The sequence below is a fragment of the Diabrotica undecimpunctata genome, chromosome 7 (assembly GCF_040954645.1).
Source record: "Diabrotica undecimpunctata isolate CICGRU chromosome 7, icDiaUnde3, whole genome shotgun sequence".
Taxonomy (NCBI): Eukaryota; Metazoa; Arthropoda; class Insecta; order Coleoptera; family Chrysomelidae; genus Diabrotica; species Diabrotica undecimpunctata.
Genome location: NC_092809.1, coordinates 112,027,335 through 112,050,367, shown reverse-complemented (window position 1 = coordinate 112,050,367; position 23,033 = coordinate 112,027,335). Strand labels below are relative to the sequence as shown.

The following is a 23,033-nucleotide window of genomic DNA, read 5'->3' as shown; positions in this document are numbered from 1 at the left end:
AAAAACCTAAATGAAAAAATGGGAAGAATGCTAAATCTTTCGATTACTGTCATCACCAAAATATCAAAATAAATAAGTTCATTAAAATGCCATCTATAACACCAACAAGTAACGAGCACAACATGTACAGTAGGGTGTTGTGAAACACTTTTATATAAGTTCAAAATTTTGTAATATCACGGTCGTCGATAAGACACTATAAGCTAAATAAATTTAGTAAAGACTTTATTTACAACAACCCGAAGAACAAACGGGATTTAGGGCCGGACGCTCCACTATGGATAATATCTTCACATTAAAAATTGCAATGGAAAAACGAGTGCAGAGAAATAGAGAAACTCATATAGCTTTAATAGATTTGGAAAAAGCATATGACAGTGTACCGATCTCCCAACTATGGATAGAAATGGGTAACTTGAAAATAAACCCAATTCTTATTAACGCCACTCAAAAATATTACGAACAAAACTTTGCAAGAATTAAAATGGGACAAGAAATCACTTCTCCTTTTCAAACAACAAAAGGACTAAGACAAGGCTGCTGTCTATCACCCACCAGTTTTAAAATCTATTTGGACAGATCCTTAGTGAAATGGGTAAAAAAATGTAGAAACATGGGAATAACGGTGGAAGAAAACAAGCTATATACACTTTTCTTTGCGGATGACCAGGTAGTAATTGCCGAAGACAGCTACGATCTTAGCTATATGGTAAGAAAACTGCAAGAAGAATATGAGGTGGCAGGTCTAAACATGAATATGACAAAATGTGAATATCTTTCAGTGGGAACAGATGAAATATGTGACCTAGTCTTGGAAGACGACAAAATCAAAGGCGTGCAATCCTGCAAATATTTGGGGGTCATTTTCAACAAGAAGGGAAATAGCGCAGATGAAATCAGGGAAAGAATAAACAAGGGCAGAGCAGCGACCCGTGCCTTAAACTCTCTTCTCTGGCAAAAAACAATTCGACGAGAAACCAAAAAACACATTTACGGTAGTATAGTCCAAAGTATTACACTTTTGACAACAGACAACAGAAACAAACTTTTGACGACAGAAATGGATTATCTGAGACGAAGCTGCGGTAGATCGAAACTGGAGAGAGTTAGAAACGAACAAATAAGAAACGAAATGAAAATGGAGAGAAATATCAATGATGACATAGAAAGAAAACAATTAATCTGGTTCGGACATGTTAAAAGAATGCCAGAGTACAGATGGCCTAGGAGACTACTGGAATGGATCCCTCCTGAAAGAAGAAAGAGAGGACGACCAGGGAGAAGTTGGCGCAACGATATTGATGAAGCAATGGCGGCAAGAGACTTAGAAGAGGCAACTGCATATGACAGAAAAAGATGGAAATTGGGGGCGGAGAAGCGGCGACAGCCGTAATAAATCCGTTATTATATATATAAGACTTTATTTAAGCTACTATTGTTGGTATAGAAGACTGGAATGGTTTACTGAGAGTAAGAATTTTTGCATACACTTATTAATAGACTTTAATCGCACAAAGTCTTTTTTGATGCAATTAAAACAAGAACTTGTTCATCCAAATATAATTACTGTTTGCTGATAAACAAAACATCTGTTATATCTATTCCTAGTTGATTTTAATCAACAAATAAAACACAACATCTTGTATTACAGCACTCCAGAATGTCGAAGTAAGTCTATTTTGATGCAATAAAAACAAGAACTTGTTCATCTAAATATAATTACTGTTTGCTGATAAACAAAACATCTGTTCTATCTATTCCTAGTTGATTTTAATCAACAAATAAAACACAATAACTTGTATTACAGCACTCTAGAATGTCGAAGTAAGTCTATTTTGATGCAATAAAAACAAGAACTTGTTCATCTAAATATAATTACTGTTTGCTGATAAAAAAAACATCTGTTCTATCTATTCCTAGTTGATTTTAATCAAAAATAGAAACACAATAACTTGTATTACAGCAGTCTAGAATGTCGAAGTAAATAACAAAGAAGTTCTCCACTTTACTTGAATTTTATTGTGAACCAACTCGTTTTATATTCAACGACAAATAAAAATAAACATTTCTGAATTCCTAGATCAACATTCAGTGCAACAGGTGCCTAGTGCCTAGTAAATAGGGGTCAATTTATTTGCAGTATATTTCTTTTAGACGAATCGCCCTTATAATTGCATTATAGAACAGGGTTGTCCAACTGGCGGCCCGCATCCGGCCCGCGAGGCTGTTTGTTGTGACCCACGTAAGATTTTAGAAAAGCATATATTTTCTTTAAATGCTGCCACTGTGAAAAAAGATTTTTTAATTTATTTTATATTTTATGGCTTAGCAGTGTTTTTACATCACAAGTACTATACCGCGTGCCGCTTCGCGGACGTGTACCGAACACAATCATTCTCCACCACTATGAGAACTGCACTGATTACTGCGCATCACAGTTCACGCAGGCCACACCTCCCACTGCTTACCATCCGTCGCCAGCCGCCATGCCATCGTGCCAGTGTGCTACTGACACGAAGGCTAGTCGGCTAATCTATTACGTTGCTAGTGAACAGTGAACTTGACTAATTCTTTGTCTTGATTCCTCTTATACAATAATGAGTGTAAAACCAGTAAAACGGAAAATTTATAGTAAGAACAGAATTTACAAAGAAAGTTGGGAGAGTGATTACTTGATTGCTAACAATAATGGAAAGTTGCAGTGCTTAGTGTGCATGAATGTCGTTTCAGTGCCTAAAGAATATAATGTGAGAAGACATTACACAACAGTGCATGAAAATAAGTATGCTACGTACACAAATGAAAGTCGGCGTGCCCTAGTTGCAGATTTGAAGAAAAAACTTAAACAGCAAACTGGGATGTTCAGTAAAATATTACACTCTCAACAAAAAACCTTTCACTGATGGCAATTTGATAAAAAAAATGTGCTGTTGAAATGGCCAAAGCTTTCGGTGATTCTAAAATGGCGGAGAAATTTGAATCAGTGTCAATTTCGCATCAAACCATACAAAGAAGGATTGTTGCTATGGGTGAGCAAGTAGAAAAATCTATGCTTAGCCTGATTAAGAAAAGTTCATATTTCTCACTTTGTTTGGATGAAAGCACTGATCAAACCGATGTTAGTCAGCTGTTAATATTTGTGCGCACTACTTTTGATGATTTTACCAGTAAAGAGGAGTTATTTGATATTTGTCCTCTTTATGGAACAACAAAAGGAAAAGACATCTATGAGGCTGTGAAGAAAACAGTTGACAGAATTGGAGGCTTTGATAAATGTTCAGCCATAGCAACAGACGGGGCCTTATCAATGACAGGTAAAAAAATTGGATTAGTGGGTCTGCTTCGAGAGAATGGTGTCACTTGCTCAACAATTCATTGTATTATACATCAGGGAGCTTTATGTGGAAAATCAGTCAAGGAAGATCAAGTTTTCCAAACCGTGATTAAGATTATAAATATGATTAGAGGTGGAAATCGATCTCTTTTACACAGGCAACTTAAGCGTTTTTAGTGGAAACATAGGCTGAGTATGGAGAATTGCTAATGTACAACCATGTAAGGTGGCTGAGTGCAGGAAAGTGCATGGAACGATTTTTTGCCATAAGAAAGGAAATCCCTGCATTCCTCAACAAATACGTTTCATCTGACACAACTGAACTGGAAGAGAAGTTTAAGGATCCAGAATTCTTAAGACAGTTAGCTTTTATAACAGATCTGACTAATCATATTAACATGTTAAACTTGAGTCTTCAAGGAAGAAACAAGACGGTTTCAGATTTGATCGCAATGATGAACGGATTCCGGAATAAGCTGAACGTGTTTAAACGTGCTTTGGAGAAGAACAACCTGACACACTTCCCTAGCTGTCTGCAAATAGCAGAAGAACTCAACGGTGAGGAAAATATTGAGTTTTGATCCTGCATTTCACAAATTGAACAAGTTATTAATGAATTCAATACAAGATTTGAAGAAATTGAAAGTCTCAAAAGCAGTGTACTACTTTATAATAACCCTCTTGGAGCAACCATTGATGATCAACCACCCAACTTACAGCTTGAGTTATGTGATCTTCAAGCAGACATGTTCCTTATCACCAGACAAGAAAAGGGATTTTCCGTTTATAAAAAAATGTAGTTGTTGAGCAATAAAAGAAATAATACTCTTTTTTGTTTTAATTATTTTTATACCTCACTTTATTTTGTTATTACTTGTAACAAAATTATTATATGGCCCGCGACAACATCAAAGGTTTTAGTTTTGGCCCTTGAGGCATTGCAAGTTGGACACCCCTGTTATAGAAGGTGTTACATCAACTTTTGGTTTTTTAGAAGTAAATCACTTACTGTGTCTTAAAATAATATTGTTGAGCACATACTATGTTTAAAAAATATATTTTTCTTTAAAATAGTTGTCTTTGTAGAAAGGAATTTTGTCATTTTGATCGAGTTGCTTATAAAATAGATACATTTTTACTAATTTATTTTAAAATAAAGAGGTGTTAACCATTTATGTTTAAAAATTGTTTTGTTTTAACATTTTCTTACACTATCCTTATCCCCAATATTTATTCACCCAACAACTTTTGACGAGAGCAGTTTATTATCTAACGCAAAAGTTTTACATTAAAAATTTTACTAAAAATTTATAAAACTGGGTTTAAAACAAAAATACCATAAACTCATTTATAGTGAATTATCCTATAAAAACCACATACTCAAATATTATGCTTATTATTTTTAACAGTCAATTCATCCATTTTAATATTCCAATACATTCAGATGGTATTTGTTATGATTGTCTGTTACTGAAGCAACAGAGTTAATAGAATAATCAATACCTTCATGTCTAAAGATATACGTAATTTGTAACCATTGTGTGAATATCCAAACTTATTTAAAATGGCACTACAATGGGAAGACAAAGAAGTTAGATTTGATATACCATATTCGTAAGTACATATTAGAAATCGTAGTTTTATAGTTGGTATTATATACTAAACTTTTTAAAGGATTGCAAGATTTTAAAATAAATAAGATATTGATAAATGTACCAAAACTGTTATTAAGTATAGAGATCACTGTAAAATATTATAATGAATGGTTTTATCAAATAAGACAAATTAGAACAGGGTATAGAAGAAAAGAACTGCATTTCTAACCTCAAAGTTGGTCCCCTACAAATCTTTGTGAAAGAGTTTGGTTGAGTTAGATTAGGTCAACTAAGTTAGTCTACCAAAAATAATAATAAATATAAAGATTACCCTACAATATTTGTGTTTATTTATCAATTTAGGTTAAGAGTTAGAGACATTCTCATTTTTGAATATGTCAAAGTTATCTATTATTGAATGAATGTTCTCTTATAACGTCTTAAGAGGTAAATAAAATTTAAACTAATAAAAAAATTCGTCCCAAGTAAAAAGAAACGAATAGTTTAATTTTTCTAACACGGTGTTTCTAAAAAGGTTTTTGAGCTTAGAGAGAAGATTTCAATTTTAATATATATATATATATATATATATATATATATATATATATATATATATACAGCGCTACAGGTCTTGTAGGCCCCTGGCTTCCAAAAACTTGGGTTATTTTCCTCCATTTTTTTTTTGGTTCTTTGCTTTCTCTCTCCAATCTCTCACTTCTATTTCTGACAAGTCTTGCTTTCTGCTTCCAACCATTTCTTCTTTGGACGTTCTCTCCTTTTTTTTCATTCCTCCTCCTTCAGAATTATTTTAACATTTCGATTCTCTGGTATGTGACCAAGTCACCCAGCTCTTTGGGCTCGTATTTTTGCCGTAATTGTTGGGTTTCCATACATCCTTATTATTTCTTAATTTATTTGTCCTATCCAAATATTTTCTGCCGTCTTTATTCCTCCGAAGAATTTTCTGGGCCCCTTTATTTCCCAGATTTCTACTTCTTTTCTTCCTGTTGGTTCATAATTCACGTTTCTGACATACATCACTGTGTATCTGATTACTCTCTCGTAGACTCGCAGTTTAGTTGTTCTTGACACATTTTTGCTTTGAGTAATGAATATAGTGACCCATCGCTCTGTTTTCCTTCATTAATCTTTTGTCTATTTTTTTCCTTCTTTTCCCGTGTTCGTTATGGTTACTCCTAAGTATTCGAATTTTGACACTTGTTCAAAACTATAGACAGTCTCTGCTCCTTTCATTTTGATATATTTGTTATGTCTTCTCTCATTTCCAAATATTGTGTTTGGAATAAATTCGTTGATTGCGGATCCTCTTGTTTTAAACCTCTGTTTGCTGTAAACTGTCTTGAAAAGCTTCCTTCCATTGTTACCCTATTTATCGCATTCCTAAGCGTCATTTTCATTAGCCGTATAAGCTTTTCTGATATTTCTAATGTTCTCATGTCCTCATATAGCATCGTTCGATTTATGGAGTTATACGCTTGTTTAAAATCGATAAATAGCATATGTAATCCTAAGTTTTGTTCATAGCTATTATTTTGTATTAATTTTAACATACTTATTTGATCAGTAGTTGTTCTTCCTGGTCTAAAACCTCCCCGGAATTCTCCAATCACTTTGTTGTCATATTTTATCAATCTTTTCCAACAATTTTTACAAGTATTTTATAGGCTACTTCTAATAGTTCTATACCTCTATAGTTTTCGTACTCGGTTTTGTCTCCTGTATTATAAATAGGACAAATAAGAGCGCTATTCCATTGTTTTGTCATTTCTTCCTTTTGCCAAATTATTAATTTCAAGTCAAATATTCTTTCCTTCAATCTTTTGCCACCTTCCTTAAAAATCTCAGCTGGGATACCACTTTCTCTTGCACTTTTGTTTTTTTAGGTATCTTATTATTTCTTTGACTTCAAGTCCCTTCTTCATCTTCTTGCTAATTTTCATTTCCCTCGAGTTCCTCTTGTTGGTCTCTATTTAATAAATCTTCGAAGTATTCCGCCCATCTGTTTAACTGTTCTGTTGTTTCTCCTAGAAGTAAACCTTCTTTGTTTCTGCAATACTGTGGAGTATTCTTTTTAGTTTCTCTGGATTTATTAACTTCTTTTGAGAAATTCTTTACCTCTTTGTTTATGTAGGCTTCTTCTATGTTTTTTAAATGCTTTTTTAGCTGTTCTCTTTTCTTTTTTTGGTAAATTCTTTTCACTTCTTTTCTTCTCGCCACATAGTTTTTGTTTCTTATATATATATATATATATATATATATATATATATATATATATATATATATATATATATATATTTATTTTTATTTTAGGAAAATGAAGCTTATTAATGGCGAAAAGGTGATAGATAAACTAGATAATATCGAGGATACCAAAGGTAACAGTGGCTTCAGAGGTAGATTGATAATCACAAATATTAGAGTTTTATGGCATTCATCATCTAGTCCACGTATCAATTTATGTAAGTTCACATATTAGAATAAGTTAAAATTTATCATCGTCAGTAGTCCTACATATAGAGTTCGTCTGGAAGGGTAGCTTTCCTTTTCTCTTGCAAGGTATCACGTCCATCTTAGTCTACCCTATTATTTTTTTTACCCCCGTTCATCTGCTTTTTCTTCATACTTTTATTTGAGCTTAAAGTTATATGGTTTTCTCCAAATGGCATTTCCATGGATTGCATCAAATAATCTTCCTAAGTTCTTTCAGGATAAGTGATTAGGCTGAAAAGGCTGAAGCTTCAGAGGTAGATTGATAATCACAAATATTAGAGTTTTATGGCATTCATCATCTAGTCCACGTATCAATTTATGTAAGTTCACATATTAGAATAAGTTAAAATTTATCATCGTCAGTAGTCCTACATATAGAGTTCGTCTGGAAGGGTAACTTTCCTTTTCTCTTGCAAGGTATCACGTCCATCTTAGTCTACCCTATTATTTTTTTTACCCCCGTTCATCTGCTTTTTCTTCATAGTTTTATTTGAACTTAAAGTTATATTGTTTTCTCCAAATGGCATTTCCATAGATTGCATCAAATAATCTTCCTAAGTTCTTTCAGGATAAGTGATTAGGCTGAAAAGGCTGAAATATGTATAATACAGTGGCAAATAGAAGAGGTATAAACATTCCTTTGTGAGATTATTTGCAAATTATTTTATGTTTGATTTACAAAATAAATCTAGCTGAACCTCTGAACCAGATATAACTCATAACACTAAAGAGAAGCTCTCCTTCTTTTTTGCTTTAAGTAATTTTGGTCTTTTTTTGGTAGTTTTATATTGCTGTAATTTGTTTTATAAAAGAAGGTGGTGGTTTATGTGCCAGGAAGCAATGAATGCCTCTCCTTTTACTAGAAAAATCTCTCTTCTTTTTCACTACGAAATATTTCAATCTAGTCGGATTTTATTTCAGTGACTAAAAATTCTCTTCCTAATACCTAATGAAATAAGACTGTTGTAAGTTATTGCCCTTTTTACATATTATTTTATTTATTGATTTTTGATTCAGCCCTAGGATTTGGATGCATCTTATCTACAAATACTAAGATGGTTAATTCGGTAAGTATATATTATTTTATTCAGTTAATTCTTGTAAAGATATTTTTCCAGTTTTTGTAAAGGTGTACTTACTAATATAGTTTTTGTTTAGTTCTAGTTTCTCGCTTAAATCATCTTAAAATACATACATTTTATAGAACTATTTGCAAAGAGTAATTTTTTTAATTTGAATTAAGGAGTCTCGACGACGAAGTCATTGACACGATTACAGTGTAATACAATATAACGATATTACAAATACAGCTTTACATTTGTACATACAGTACATACAGTACACAATACATAATACACAATACTTTTTTTTACAAATTTAACCATATATATGGTTTATAAAGCACTTCTTAAATATTTAAACAGACTTGCATATTTCTCAGTTTCACTCAAAATTTCTTGTGTATTATCTCCCAACTGAGGTTGGTTTCTTTTAGTAGAAAGATGTGAACATTCTTTAAGGAACTGCTTGACGGTTAAGTGATTGCTATAATGGCCACAGACAGGTGGATCGGTAGATGCCATGAGAAAGCCATGTGTAAGCCGAGTGTGTTCAATTCTTAATCTGCTTAGAGTAACCTTGTGTCTTGTGGGCATAGGTGGTAACTCTAAGGAAGGTATAACTGGTTGTATATCATGTAAGTGACTCAGAGTTGTGTTTAGACTGTAAGTGACTCAGAGCTTGACATTTGTCATATATACGCTTTTGAACATTTTTTAATATCATTATTTAGCTGGATATGTGATATAGGTATATCCAAAGTAGAAGCTTCTTTTGAGGCCACATCTGCAGCCTCATTTTCTACAAGTCCTACATGTGAAGGTACCCAGACAATAGTGACAATTACTCCATGGTCTGTAAGTTTATTATATATGTCATGTATTAAATTTACCAGAGGATAATCTGACAACATATTTTTAATTACTTGTATTGATGATAAAAAGTCTGTGCAAATCGCTACATTGCGGTCATTCCTCGCTACATTCCAACATACGAAAAGCCTCGACGAAACCATAATAGATCTTTAGTGTATACACTACAAACGGCAGGAAGTCTGATTAGTTTTGTAGTACTGAAAGAGGAAACAACAGCACTACCCACCCCTATATCATTTTTAGAGGCATCTGTATAAAGAACATTATGAAACTGATTTCGATTAAGTATGACTAGGAACGATTGTTTAATTATAGCTTGAGGAATATCATGTTTATTGAAAGAGCAAAGGAATGCATTGGCATTCAGAAGTTGCTTATGCCACGGAGGATATATAGAGATATCTTAAACCATCGAGAAGAGAATTTACTAAACAAGAGAGAGGTTTGGCAGCTCTAGTGGTCTGAGAATAATGAATGATAATATTTGGTTAAATAAGTAGTTAGTAGACTGGATTTTGTGGATTGGCTAATGAGCTAGCTGCATATGACAAAAGAAGATGTCTCCTTAACCAAACTGGTAATTCGTTAGCTTCACAGTACATGCTTTGAGCTGGGCTAGATCTGAAGGCAATTAAGCAGATCCTAACACCCGTATTGTGTACGGAGTCAAAAGCTTTCAGATCTGACTTAAAGGATGATATATAGACAAAACAAAGTGGAAATTGAAACGTCAAAAAAAAAACAAATTTTAAAGTAAATTTGGGGCTTATTCAGTAAAAATAGTAAATTGTATTAAGATGCCACAAAAATAGCTTCAGAACAATATTATTCTAGCTTGGTATCACGAACCTGTTTTAATTTATCTTTCACTACGTCAAAGGTTCCTCCTTTCGAAGTGAAGGGAAGGTTCTAGACATCTGAGTGTTATGTATACTCAGATGTTAGTTAGTCAATTGTGTATATATTAGAGAGGATGGGGGCCATTACGTTACCATAACCAAGACCTTACTTTACAGTGAGGATTCGACAATTTTTATTAGATGGTAATCTTTTGAACATCATAATATAGAGTTCTTTTTATTTGATAACAGCTGTCTGGAATTCACTGTATCGTAGTCAGGACTCAGATCAACCAATGCAAGCCTGGTTATTTGACTATATTCTTATTTTTTTATGTGATCTCTGTAAAGTTGAAAATTTGACTGAAAAAGATTTACATGATCTGAACCTGGCTTATTAAGCTATACGCTTCTGGTCGACAGATTGATCTGTAGTTTTTGGGTGAGTATTAATCCTTATCTGACTTTATACTAGCTAACTTTCAACGTTTTGAGATTCTGCAGTTGTCTCGATTTAGCTAACTTTAGAAACAAGTTTTTGTTTCAGATAGATAATATACACGCCCGCTGCCTTTCTATTTTATATTGAGTAAATATTAGTAGTAGTATATTGTTTTAATTGTAAAAGGTACCTCAAGACAACTTGATATGGGGCTTGTAATTCTTTGTAATCTGTTTAGTTTTGAATTGAGCTTTCAGTTTAGTAGGAACTAGTAAGGTATTTGGTCTGATGTTACTTTATAGAATTGTCTCTTCTCAGTAGAGCCACAGCTGAGATTTTTGATGATGCTTCATGCCACCTTACTCCTATATATTAAATCCATTATATTCAAGATGCCCATTCACTTTATTTCTTCATATCATTTCTTCGTTGAATAAGTTTTGGTTATACAGTTTTAATATTTAGCCAGTTTTTTGCCAATGTTTTTTGATATTATCTTGACTCTTTCGACAAAGATGATGGTAGACAAGAGTTTATATTATTGATAGTCTTGTTTATGTGCTTTAAAAAAATTTTTCATTAAGCGTTTTTTTAAAACTTCAGAATTTTTTTAAATATTCGTTACTTTATATCTCACTATATCCCCATGATGTGTTATGGATACTGAAATTCCTTACAACGTAATAATCCCAACGAACTTTTGATCGTTTGAACTCGTTCGAACGAACGAGTTTTTAGTTTTTTTTTAATTATATGTCAGCAAGAAGTTAAAGGCTTCTTCTGATGGTTTGTAAACTAACGTCACTGTTCGTCTCTCGTTGGTTAGCACTTTAATGTGGTTTTGTGTTGTTCGATTTACTGATAGCACTATGAGATACGGTCTTCTCAAGATTGGACTGTTCGACTGCCGTACTAGGGATATGGCGTCTCTACTATTAGGCGTAGTTCATATATCATTGGTCTGCACGAATATTCAGTTGACAATTTGACACTTATCCTGGAGATAAGAAATCTCTTTTTTGGTTCGGCTGAATTCGGAGAAAATGTCCTTTTTTTTCAACATTTTTTTAAAGTTGACGCTAAATAACAGAAATTCATCATCCTATTTAATGATTTAATTTCGCCATTTATAAATACCTTTCTTTTCAATCTGTTCATTTATCAGATTCATTATTATTATGAACGTTGACACTTTTCGAAGGAATGTATTGCTCCGTTTATGCTGTTACTTAATGTGTAAATATTTTGAGTTGGTTTCCTTTGAATCAGTACTCTCTTCAGATTATCGCCCCGTGTAATATGTCCAAATAATGTTAATATATAATAAAAAGAAATATATTTATTCTTATAGTCATCCAAAGTATTCGAAGCTTTTTTCTCCAACAGCATATCAAAAATGCAATAATGCTTCTTTTATCAGCTGTTCAACATATAAAACGACCAATCGCTTCATATATAGCACTGTTAGAAGTATGTCTCACTTTAAGTCAACTTCCTCTTCATTTACAATGTCCTTTCAGAACGTTGGTTACCACATCATAGCTATCTGAATTTTTTTCACTGCGAACCTAAATAGCATGTATCAATACAATAGTTCTTTAAACATGCAGTCTTCCTTCCTCCTGGACTGCGTTTGCCTGCTATTTTTTTCTTGTATAATATATTGTAGCAACTTATATTCGGGACCTCTTATTACATGTCCGAAATACTACAGTTTTCTCTTCTTGATGCTTTTTATAATCTCAGTAATATTGCTGAGACGTTCTAGTATTGTGGAGTTTCGAATCTTCTCCCCCCAAGAAACTTTTAAAATATTCTATAGCACTGCATTTCGGAAACCTTAAGGAGATTTTGATCACTTTTATTCACAGTCCAATACCCGTCACGATAAAGTAAGATCGAGAAGACGTAGCAGCAACTTTTACTGTTACATTGTAGCGACTATATTTGCCTACCACATCAGGTATCACTTATAGGGGGTTGAAAGTGGGAACTGGGCAATTACTGGGCTAGGGATACGGTAAGCAAACAAACTGAAACGTTTTCGAACGGCCACTCTTGGTTTGGTTGGAGAGCTGTGTCGTAAGTAAGTGAATAAAAAAGGGACTAGAAGGGGAAACTACAAAAAAATGAATCAAAAAAATACTTACATAGATTTCCTGAGCAACACAACACAAGAAGGTTCCTAAACTATTTGAAAAACACGCAGTTTACAAAAATCTTCTCGCTGGATGGAAAGAAAGGCTTTTCTTTCCTAAAAAAAATATTAACAGGTGAAAATCTTTTTAAAGGAAATAATTCTACAACTGCTGGTTTAGAGAGACATTACATATATATGATTACTTTACCATAAACAGTTATTACAAATAATATTAATAAAATTTTAAAATAAAACTTACAATGGTCTTATTTGTAACGATTTACAACAAGCTCCAGACGTCGGGGACACTTACAGGAATTTAATTTATTATTAAAATGAAAATATCTAAATTTCTCAAAAGAGCTTACATTGAGGTTAACCTTCAAACAAAACAATTCAAATTTATGAATATGTACCAAATGTCCGAAAAAGATGTCATACTAACTGTCATATGTCGAAATGGAAAATTAAACCTTTTTGAAATATTAATTTTAATTCTTTAGTAAAACTAGAGTTAACTTTATGTAAAAGAAAACTAATATGACAATTAGCTAATCCAAAAAATTATAATTTTAATTATTATAATTTTTTAGTTTGTCATGAAAGCAAATTTTTTTATTAATCAAAAATGTCTATTTTACTTGGAAAAATGTTTAACAAAAAGTACCTTATATCACTCTGGCTGATGTATTTCCTTCAAGAACTTTTTGGGATTAGAATTGGACCAAAACACTGTCCCACACAATTGACAGATCTTGCGAAGTTGGACTACTGATTCGGGCCTCGGATTATCCTGAATGACAACAAACTGCAATCTTCAAAACTCGTCCTCTGAAACGCTCCTGCTTAAAACCATGTGGACCTCTCAAATTGTTATAACGCAGCTTTACAAGAAAACACTTTTTAGCATTCAAGTATTGATACAACGAGCAAAAGATGTTAATACAGATGTCTTTGCCTGTTTCATTGACTTCGAAAAGGCATTTGACAAAGTACAGCATTAGAGGCTTATTGAAACTTTGCGAATTGCAAACATCGATGACAAGGATATAAGAATAACAGCCAATCGCTATAGGAAACAAATAGCCAAGATTCGAGTAGACAATCAATAATTATCCGATGAAGTCTTAATACAAAGAGGAGTACGACAAGGTTCCATACTCTCGCCTTTGCTGTTTAATGAGTACTCTGAACTATGTCGAGACGCTTTGGGAGAAACGACTGATGACGTGATTGTTAACGGTGAAGTAATAAATAATCTAAGGTATGCAGACGACACTGTCCTTGTTGCGAATAGTGCTGAAGGATTACAAAGACTGATAGATTAAGTAGTTAACATCGGTAGAAAATATGGAATGAAACTTAATAATAAGAAGACGAAAATTATGATTATAAGCAAAAACCAAGATACAGATGCAAAGTTTATGGCAAACAATGAGGTATTGGATAGAACAGAGAAAATAACATACCTACGATGGAACATTACAGGCAGCTGGAATCACTCATACGAGATTCAGTGTAGGATCGAAAAAGCAAAGAGTGCCTTCCAACAGATGAAGAAAGTTCTTTGAAATTTAACCTTAAACTTACATCTCCGACTCAAAACATTTAATTGTTATGTCTTTCCTTTTCTTATGTATGGAGCAGAGGCATGGACACTCACTGATGTGTCTTGCAGACGGTTGCAGTCTTTCGAGATGTGGTGCTATCGTCGCATGCTCAGAATATCATATGTACATCATATAACTAACGACGCAACGTTTACAAAAAGAACCTGAAGTCTTAAAATCCATTAAAGAAAGAAAGTTAGCATACTTCGGACATATAGTGAGAAATGAAAATAAATACAAAATACTACTATTGATATTAGAAGGGAAAATAGAAGGAAATAGAGAACCAGGACGCCGCCGAATATCCTGGCTTAAGAATTTGAGACAGTGGACAGGTATGACCACCACAGACCTATTTCGAACAGCTGCTAATAAAATACGATGGGCCATTGTGGTAGGCAATATCCATAGAGGACAGGTACTGGCAGAAGCAGAAGCTTTACAAATCTCCCACATAGGGCACAACACAACAAATCGGTGGTTAACTCAATAAAAACTGCCACATTTCATTTGAGCTTAAATTCACCTCTCCACAAAAAAAAATTTGCCGGCTTTTGAAGACTACACACGCCGAAATCTTTCTCCTCCAAAATCTCAATCCAAACTTTGACTTAAACTCCACATTTAACTGCTACTGTCACTTTATACTATACGAGTATATATATGACAAAAACGAATAACAAACAACAATAACGAATTTGAAAAAGAAAAATTAGTACTAAACAATGAAACCGATTGACTTTGGTGGAGATACCACTGAGAGTGAATCACTTTACACTATGTTTCCATTACAAAAATGAATAACGAACATACAAAAAAAAACAATAACGAATTTGAAGAAAAATCCGGACTCAAACAATAACTAACCGCTTCCGCTGCTTATCGTCAAGTGAGTGATCTCATCCTTAAAAATAATTCGCCTCCCCGCATAACTTTCTCACTAATGTAAGTGAATATTTTTTATTTAACGCGCAATATTAGGCGGCATCACGATCAAAGGAATTCAATTCAAATTATTATAGACAGACCAGAACTGTTTTTGTTATCAATCCCAGCGACGCAAAAAAAGGATTGAGAAAATATTTCGGTGTTTTAACATATAAAAGGAAATAGAAATGCCACAAGATAATACCTTGGACATCCTTATTAAAGCGCCTCTAGCCTGCTTAATTCTATATCCCATTTCACCAATACTATTTACATTACAATTTAACTGATATCCAAGGTAAACAATTTGATCAACTTGCTCAAGTTTGGTACTATTTACATGTATAGATGGTTTTATATTCTGTTATTTAATTATTACGAGTATTATCCATGTTTCTGGTGTTCTTTAGTGCATACAATATTTCATCCTTTGTAATTTCTATACTTGTTTCTCTGTCCTCGAAAGATATTTCTTGTAGGTTTCCTCTTCGTCGTCGAAGAGATCTTCCAAATATTCTTTCCATCGTTTTAACGTTTCATCAGTCATTATCACGGTATCTTCATTTTTATATAAAAGAGTTGTATTGTGTTTTTTTTGCAGCCCTGCCATTTCTTTAACCTTTTTATGTAGGTTGAATGGGTCGTATTTGTTCTGAAGATCTTATGCATCCTTACATTTTTGTTCATAGTAAGTTTGTTTTGTCTCTCTTATCATTTTTCTGATTTCATTGTTAATGATTTTGTAATTGTGACTGTCTTTGTTCTTGGCTTGTTTTCTTTGGTCCATCCTACCGAGTATTTTGCCGGTCATCCGTTGTCTCTCTTTCTTATCGGTTCCTTTAATATCACTTTGCATGAAACGGGGAGGCAGTTTTTTAATGTTTCCCATTGTTGGCTTATCTCGTAGGTGTTAGTATCTAATTTATCAAAGTTTTCGTATGTTTTCTGTTGGAGTTTGTTTTTTATATCAGCTTCTTTCAATTTTCTTACATCTAATTTTGTAGTTCTTTGGGGTTTTCTAATACGTTTAAGCTTAAACGTGACATTAGCGATTAGTGGGTTATGGCATCTGCTCCTGGAAATGTTTAACTGATTTGATAGTGTAACGATATCTCTCTTTAATCATTATATAATCAATTTGGTTTCTTACCACTTTTTCCGATTTATCTGCTGGTGAGCGCCATGTATATAACCGTCTCATAAGTAATTTAAAGAACGTGTTTGTGATTATTAGACTTTGTTCTCGGCAGAATTGTCTTAGACGATCTCCTCTATCATTACGTTCTTCTAGTTCTTGATCTCCCATTATTGTTCCAGCTCTTCTTTTACCGGCTTTTGCATTGAAATCGCCGGTAACTACAGTGATTTCCCTATTCTTTGTCATTTTCAGTGCACTGAATTCAATTTGTTGGTAGAATGTTTCTACTTTATCTTGTGTTGCATCCGTCGTTGGCGCATATACTTGGATCAAATTAAGTTTTGTGTGTGATGTCCTTATTTGTAGTCACTCTGTATGTCACTCTTTCTGAGATTGGGACAAAACCCTATATTGACTTGTTGACCTCTGTATCGACAATTATTGCTACTCCACGTCTATGCTGGTTGTCAATATTTCCCGAGTAATATAAGGTACCGGTTTCTGTTGAAAGGTATCCTGAGTTAGGCCACCATATATCGCTTACACCATATATATTTCTATACATTTTTCTCATTTCTTGAAGGATGTTATACGTTTTACCAGGTTGATACATGCTTTTGACGTTTGTCTTGTTTTGATATTTGACAAGGGTTTCGCAGGTTAACGACCTGGGAGTTCCTGTCTGTTCCTCCCCTGTCGGATGTTGGGATCTGATTCCCATGATCTGTTTCTTTTTTTTTCTTTTAGTATCATTGTCATGACGATTGTACTAGAGATATCCAATTGGATCTTTAATGCAGTGGTTTCTCCTTGCCTTCTGCATTCTTATGCCGTTGACCATTTAGTTGATTCATTCACCTTTGGTGCCAATTTCTTGGCGCCAGGACATAATAGTGCCCTTCCACTTACCAACTCATCCGCCCAAAGCCATTGATCAGTAAGTGTGGGATTGCTTATACCGGCAATAGCTCGGTGGAATTTTCTCCACATCTGGCTTCCCTCACTTAGTTTATCCTGCAGACCAATGCAGTTGCCCGGGGTGTGGCACGTGGAGCCATAAGTGAGAGTTCGTTGTCTTATAAGGACCAGTTATCACAAACCATCTCCCGTCTATGACGCTCGATGTGGTCGTTCCGATAAAAGGTGCTACTTTTATAAGACAACTCTACATCCCTAATAAAAATCATAACAATGTTAAATACCGTACCGAAGAAATTCGACTTGCTTCTAGAATATCAATTAAAAGCAGTATGAATATTTGAAATGTCTAAAATTAATAAACAAATTAGCAAATGAAAATCACTTCAATACTGACATTACACACACTTATTTTTTTAATTAATTATAAAACTGTTTTTATAATACCAAATATGCTAATACATTATCATTTTACAGAGATTACGAGGTACCACACAGGCTTTGCAAGTTTTAACATTATCCAGAGGAACTCGATATGAATTTATTTTTACAAATTTGGTACCAGGAAATACACGACATTTTATTTCAGTTATGGGCGTCCACAAGTAAGTTAAAAATATACCTAGCATGATATATTAAGGCATATTAAGCACACTGAATATAAATCTAGGCTCTCGTTTTCATCTGAAATATTCATTTATAATATTTAGAATAGATTGGCTTTCTATAAAACTTTTTATTTGTAGAGCATATAACTCGTCTAAACTCTACAGGGAGTTGAAATTAAGAGGAGCCGTTGTTCATAACAAACAGCTTAAAATTCTACCTTTAGAGCAGGTAGTATCAACGGTCAGTGGTGTATGGAACTTATCCAGTGATCAAGGTAGCCTTGGAACCTTTATAGTAACAAACGTCAGATTCGTATGGTTTGCAGATGTCAATGAAGGATTTAATATATCTCTGCCGTATTTGCAAATCGATACTGTAAGTTAATGTAGATAATAAACACTTAAAACGTATGTAAGAACTAAATTAACACACTAAGGTTAAATTATTGAATTTAAAAGTAGTAAGTCTTATCCTAAACAGGCCGGTCGGAAAAAGAAGAAGGGGGTAACCTAAAGCCAGATATTTAGACGATATGCAGGACGATTTAAGTAGATTGAAGTAAGGAGATGGAGAAGACAGGCACTCGACAGGGAAGCATGTAAGAATGTTTTGAGGCAGGCCAGGGCTCACGAAGGGCTGTAGCGCCAACTGATGATGATTAAGTCTTGTCCTATTGTATAATTGCCAAGCGTTCGCCTGAAAAGATTTTGTTCTCTAACTGGTGGAGTCAAGGTTTCTAGTGATTTTTTTTTAATTAATTTCATTTAAAAGTTTAGTTTAAATTAAGTTCTTGTATCCCCAATAAAGTCTGTGTCTCTTAGTCACGAACACAGATAACATTAATGTAAGGAGAATTTAACAACTTTTGAAATGAGGTATCAGTGGACCCTCCTTTATATTTTTTAAATTTTGGGGGTGGTGTCACCCCGCCTAGGTCTGTTCAGATATGATCGTGAATTGGTAATTAATAAAAGTTCCTTTAAATACATCAACGGGTATAACCGTTTTCCAAAGAAATTAATTTCGTTTTCGGTGCATTATTATTTTTATTTAATTATTTATTAATAAAATTATTTTTTCTTCTTTTGGTAGAATCTGATTACACAGTATAATGTTTATAAAAATAAATCAAATTAACTCTGAAGTTGACGCTCAAATTAACTCAAATATTGACAATGTCTGGTTGAAACAGTTACATAAATTATGCGTTTATGCGTTTGATAATCTGTCCCAAGCTGCATGTTTACGATCTGATTTAACGCTGAATTTTTCTTAAAAATAAATTGTTCGTATTAGATTTTTCAATGTAAAATTGGGAAGTATATAAAGTTAGTAGCTTTAAGACAGCCAGTTGAAAACTATTGAATTACATGGAAATCAAGCTGAAAGATTCTGCTTGATTTCCATGTAAAAATTGAATATTTCTTTTACTACCCTTTGAGACCCTGTGTGCATGTGTAACTACATAGCTTTTGTTCTTTTGTTAAATATTAACCCAATAATCACATATGCACCTCTCGCATGGGGACACATAAGCAATTCAAATAAAAAGAAAATAAAAGCAGTCCTCAATAACATCCTAAGAGAAGCGGCAAATGTACCCAGATACGTCGCTAAACGCTTTCTGTTTAGAGAACTACAAAAAGTAAGGGTGATAGATAAAATGACAGAAAAAGCCAGAATTCGGTTTGCAGAATTAGAGAATCATCCAAGCCCGATCCTGCGAGAGATAAGATATGATGCTTTCTATAGATGGAAGCACAAAAGACCAAAACAGCAAATCTTGGCAAACACAAAAATTCTAGATAATTCGTAGCTCTACCAACAGAAGAAGCCCCAGCATGCAGCACTGGAAATTTTATTAATTGATGTTTATTTTCAGGACAACCTTCAAAAAAAAATAATAAAAATAAATAAATAAAGGCTTTGACCACCAAAAAAAATAAAAAATACTAACAAAAAGGCGACAGCCATCCAAAAAATTAACAAAACCCCAAAACCTGGGCACGAAGGGCCCACATCCTCGGTCACCGAGTTGCCGAACTGGGCGCAGCCTGGGGCGGAGACTCGAGAAAGCAGGGAAAGAGCGCATCACCCTGCATTAATCGGATAAGGATCTCATGTTGGAGTTCTTATACCCTGAACTTCCACACGAGAAGCATTTGGCTGATAATTGTGCCTATATCGCGCATCATAGTGCTATAGGGGGGGTAAGGGATAGCCTAGAGCATTGGAGCGCGGTGGAATGACTCCTGTTTTTAACTCGTTAATGCACCTCGCTCCAATGAATTGTTACACCCGAACCTAATTCTTAGGAGTGAGCATGTCTCACAAGCTGGGTTTACTTAAATTTCTTGCTTGCTTATAACTTATACTCGACTATCTATACCGAAATTGCATTTAATCACTCGAGTATACATTCACGATCCACATTTCTAACTTCTGCTTCCATCTTGTGGTCAAAAGGTAAAGTTGTCAGCCATTTGGTTGTGAAGTGTCAGCTGTTTAGTTGGTAAGCGAAACTGCTAGTTTTATTTTATAAGAAATCGTTATCTTTGTGAAACGAAATCCATCAAACTTTTTAAGTGCAATTTATAAGGTAAGTAGAGTAGATATTTTACACTTTATTAAAATATTAATGAATGCTTTATACGTGCAGATATCCATACCCCACATATGCGCTCCCAACGGTCACCGCTAAGAGGAAAATCAAGGCGCATGACGGGAGTCGAATAATATCATCATCAGCAGCCATAAGACGTGTTTGTTCCTCGTAACAAAAGCTGGAATAACCATAATTTGTAAGTGTTATTGATAAAGATTACTAATTCACTACAAAAGTATTATTACGACGAAGACGTGTAGATCTATGAGAGGATATAAAAAGCAAGACCTAGCGTAGTTTATTATAAAGTACAAAACATTACCATAAATCCGATAGTTTTTAAATAAACAAACGTTTTTTAGATGTCCATCAGCGTGTACAAGTGGTCTGAAAGCAAATTTCTGATTATACATCTGCATGGAAGTTAGAATTTCTAGGACATATAATGAAAAACGGCACTAAATACAGATTACTTAAAATAATCCTTCAAGGCAAAGTACTCGGAAAGCGAGGAATTGGGAGAAGAAGAATATTATAGTTAAAAAACCTGAGAAAATGGTTTTCCACATCAACAACTAATCTATTTAAGGCATCAGTTAGTAAAATAATTATAGCCAGAATGATCGCCAATATTAGAAACGAATAGGCACCAGAAGAAGAAGAAACTTGGGTTTTAACTTAGTTATTGTTCATTGCAAATAACATGGATCACAAAAGAAAATATAATTTGGACAACCCAAAATATCTCCAAGAGTTAATTGACCTGATAGAGGACGGTAACGTATCAGAAATAGACCTAGATCTATCTAAGGGAGATAGTTCTGACGAGGAGGATAGAATTCTGGATAACTGTGAAAATAAATCTGTCATACGATCAGGGATTGATGCTTTGACCAGACGTGAATCTGAGACACTGGAAAACGGTGATGGCAGCGAAAATAAAAATGATCATAAGGAGTTCTGGCTTTCGGTTGTTTGACTTGTTCTTTCATAGATTTAAAAAGGTTATAAAATATCAATTGTCTAATAAAATGTTAAAAATAATGTAATATCTCTTTTATGTCGACCTATAAGAAATTTATTTTCTAACCTGCCTCTTTCGCCAAAAATGCAATAACACTAACAATAATTTTCTATGATTGAGCGCAAATATCTATTCTAGCTAGTCGTAGTAACAACGAGGAAGTTAAGTCTAAATGTATTAAATGTCTTTCTAGGATTTATCTTTAACATAATATCTCTACTATAACTTTAACATGTTAAAACATTTTTGTTTTACAAGACAAACGAATGTTCGATAAAACTTGTTCCTTTATATTCTATAATCGTCACAAGTAAAAAGCCTTGTAAGCACATTTAAAAATAAACAATTTAAATGGTTTTGAATAACATTTTTTGTATTTTTTAGATTGCAATAAGAGATTCAAAATTTGGAACTGCACTTGTTATAACGAGCTCAGAGTCGAGTGGACTGTACGTTTTAGGCTTTAAAGTAGATCCAGAAGAGAAACTTAAAATACTGTTTAAAGAACTCTCTTCTTTACATACTGTTTATACCTCTAAGCCTACTTTTGGAGTGGAATATAAATGGACATCTTCCCAAAATACAAAAGAACACAATAATAATATAATTGCGGAATTTGAAGCTTTCGATGAAAGTAAAAATGAAATATCAAATTCTATATCTGCTTATTTAGCTGATGAAGGTCATTCTAAGGATAGACTACCAGCGTTTTGTCCTGAATTGGGATTAGCTGTTGAATCTATTAAAGAAGGATATACGTTGCAAAAACTTTGGGAAGTCATACCTTCATAAATATTATCATAATATTACTATTTTAAAATAAATTTAAAGAAATTATATACTTGTTTTACTTACTACTTATATCCTTCGACATTTCCAAAGGAAAAACTTTGCTTTGAGCAAAGCAAATTTTAAGAACTGAGCTTTTCATACGCTACTACTGTTTTTCTAGACCTTGTCGATAGGTGGTGCGGAAAATGGAGAGTAACGCCTATTCAAAATAAAACACAAATGATTCTCTTCAGATATCCTAATCTTGGCAGATACATCACAAATAATGTTGCCAAAAGAATTAACTTTAAACTTTGGGAAGATCGACTCCAACTCCGTGACCAGATCGAGTACCTAGGCATGGTGTTCACAAAATACTACACTGGAAACGCGATCTGGCATAAACCCATAACAGGATAAGGAGAAAAGTCGGTCTACCCAACGCTCTATGTGAAAAATTTGGACGGACATATTCACATAGGAGAAGTAATGAACAGTAAGAAACAGACATACTAACATACATAGAACAAAAAAGACTAAAGTGGTATGGACATGTAAGAAGAACTAGCATAAAACGAATAACCGAATGGAGCCCCATAGGAAGGAGGAAAAGAGGACGACCCCGAAAATCCTGGA

The 23,033-nt window shown here is 33.7% G+C and overlaps 2 protein-coding genes across 2 annotated transcripts; both read left to right on the top strand.

Moving 5' to 3' along the window:
• The first annotated feature begins 2,935 nt into the window (after nt 1-2,935).
• On the top strand, nt 2,936-3,511 carry LOC140446598 (SCAN domain-containing protein 3-like). The gene has a single exon (XM_072539169.1). It carries the CDS (start codon nt 2,936-2,938, stop codon nt 3,509-3,511), a length of 576 nt encoding a protein of 191 aa, XP_072395270.1.
• Nucleotides 3,512-4,695: 1,184 nt separating this feature from the next.
• Nucleotides 4,696-22,463, top strand: BBS5 (Bardet-Biedl syndrome 5 protein). Its single transcript, XM_072539520.1, has 6 exons — nt 4,696-4,948; nt 7,261-7,409; nt 8,458-8,507; nt 17,866-17,993; nt 18,135-18,372; nt 22,011-22,463. The coding sequence occupies exons 1-6, from the start codon at nt 4,899-4,901 to the stop codon at nt 22,416-22,418; spliced, it is 1,023 nt and encodes a 340-aa protein (XP_072395621.1). The 5' UTR covers nt 4,696-4,898; the 3' UTR covers nt 22,419-22,463.
• Nucleotides 22,464-23,033: the final 570 nt, after the last annotated feature.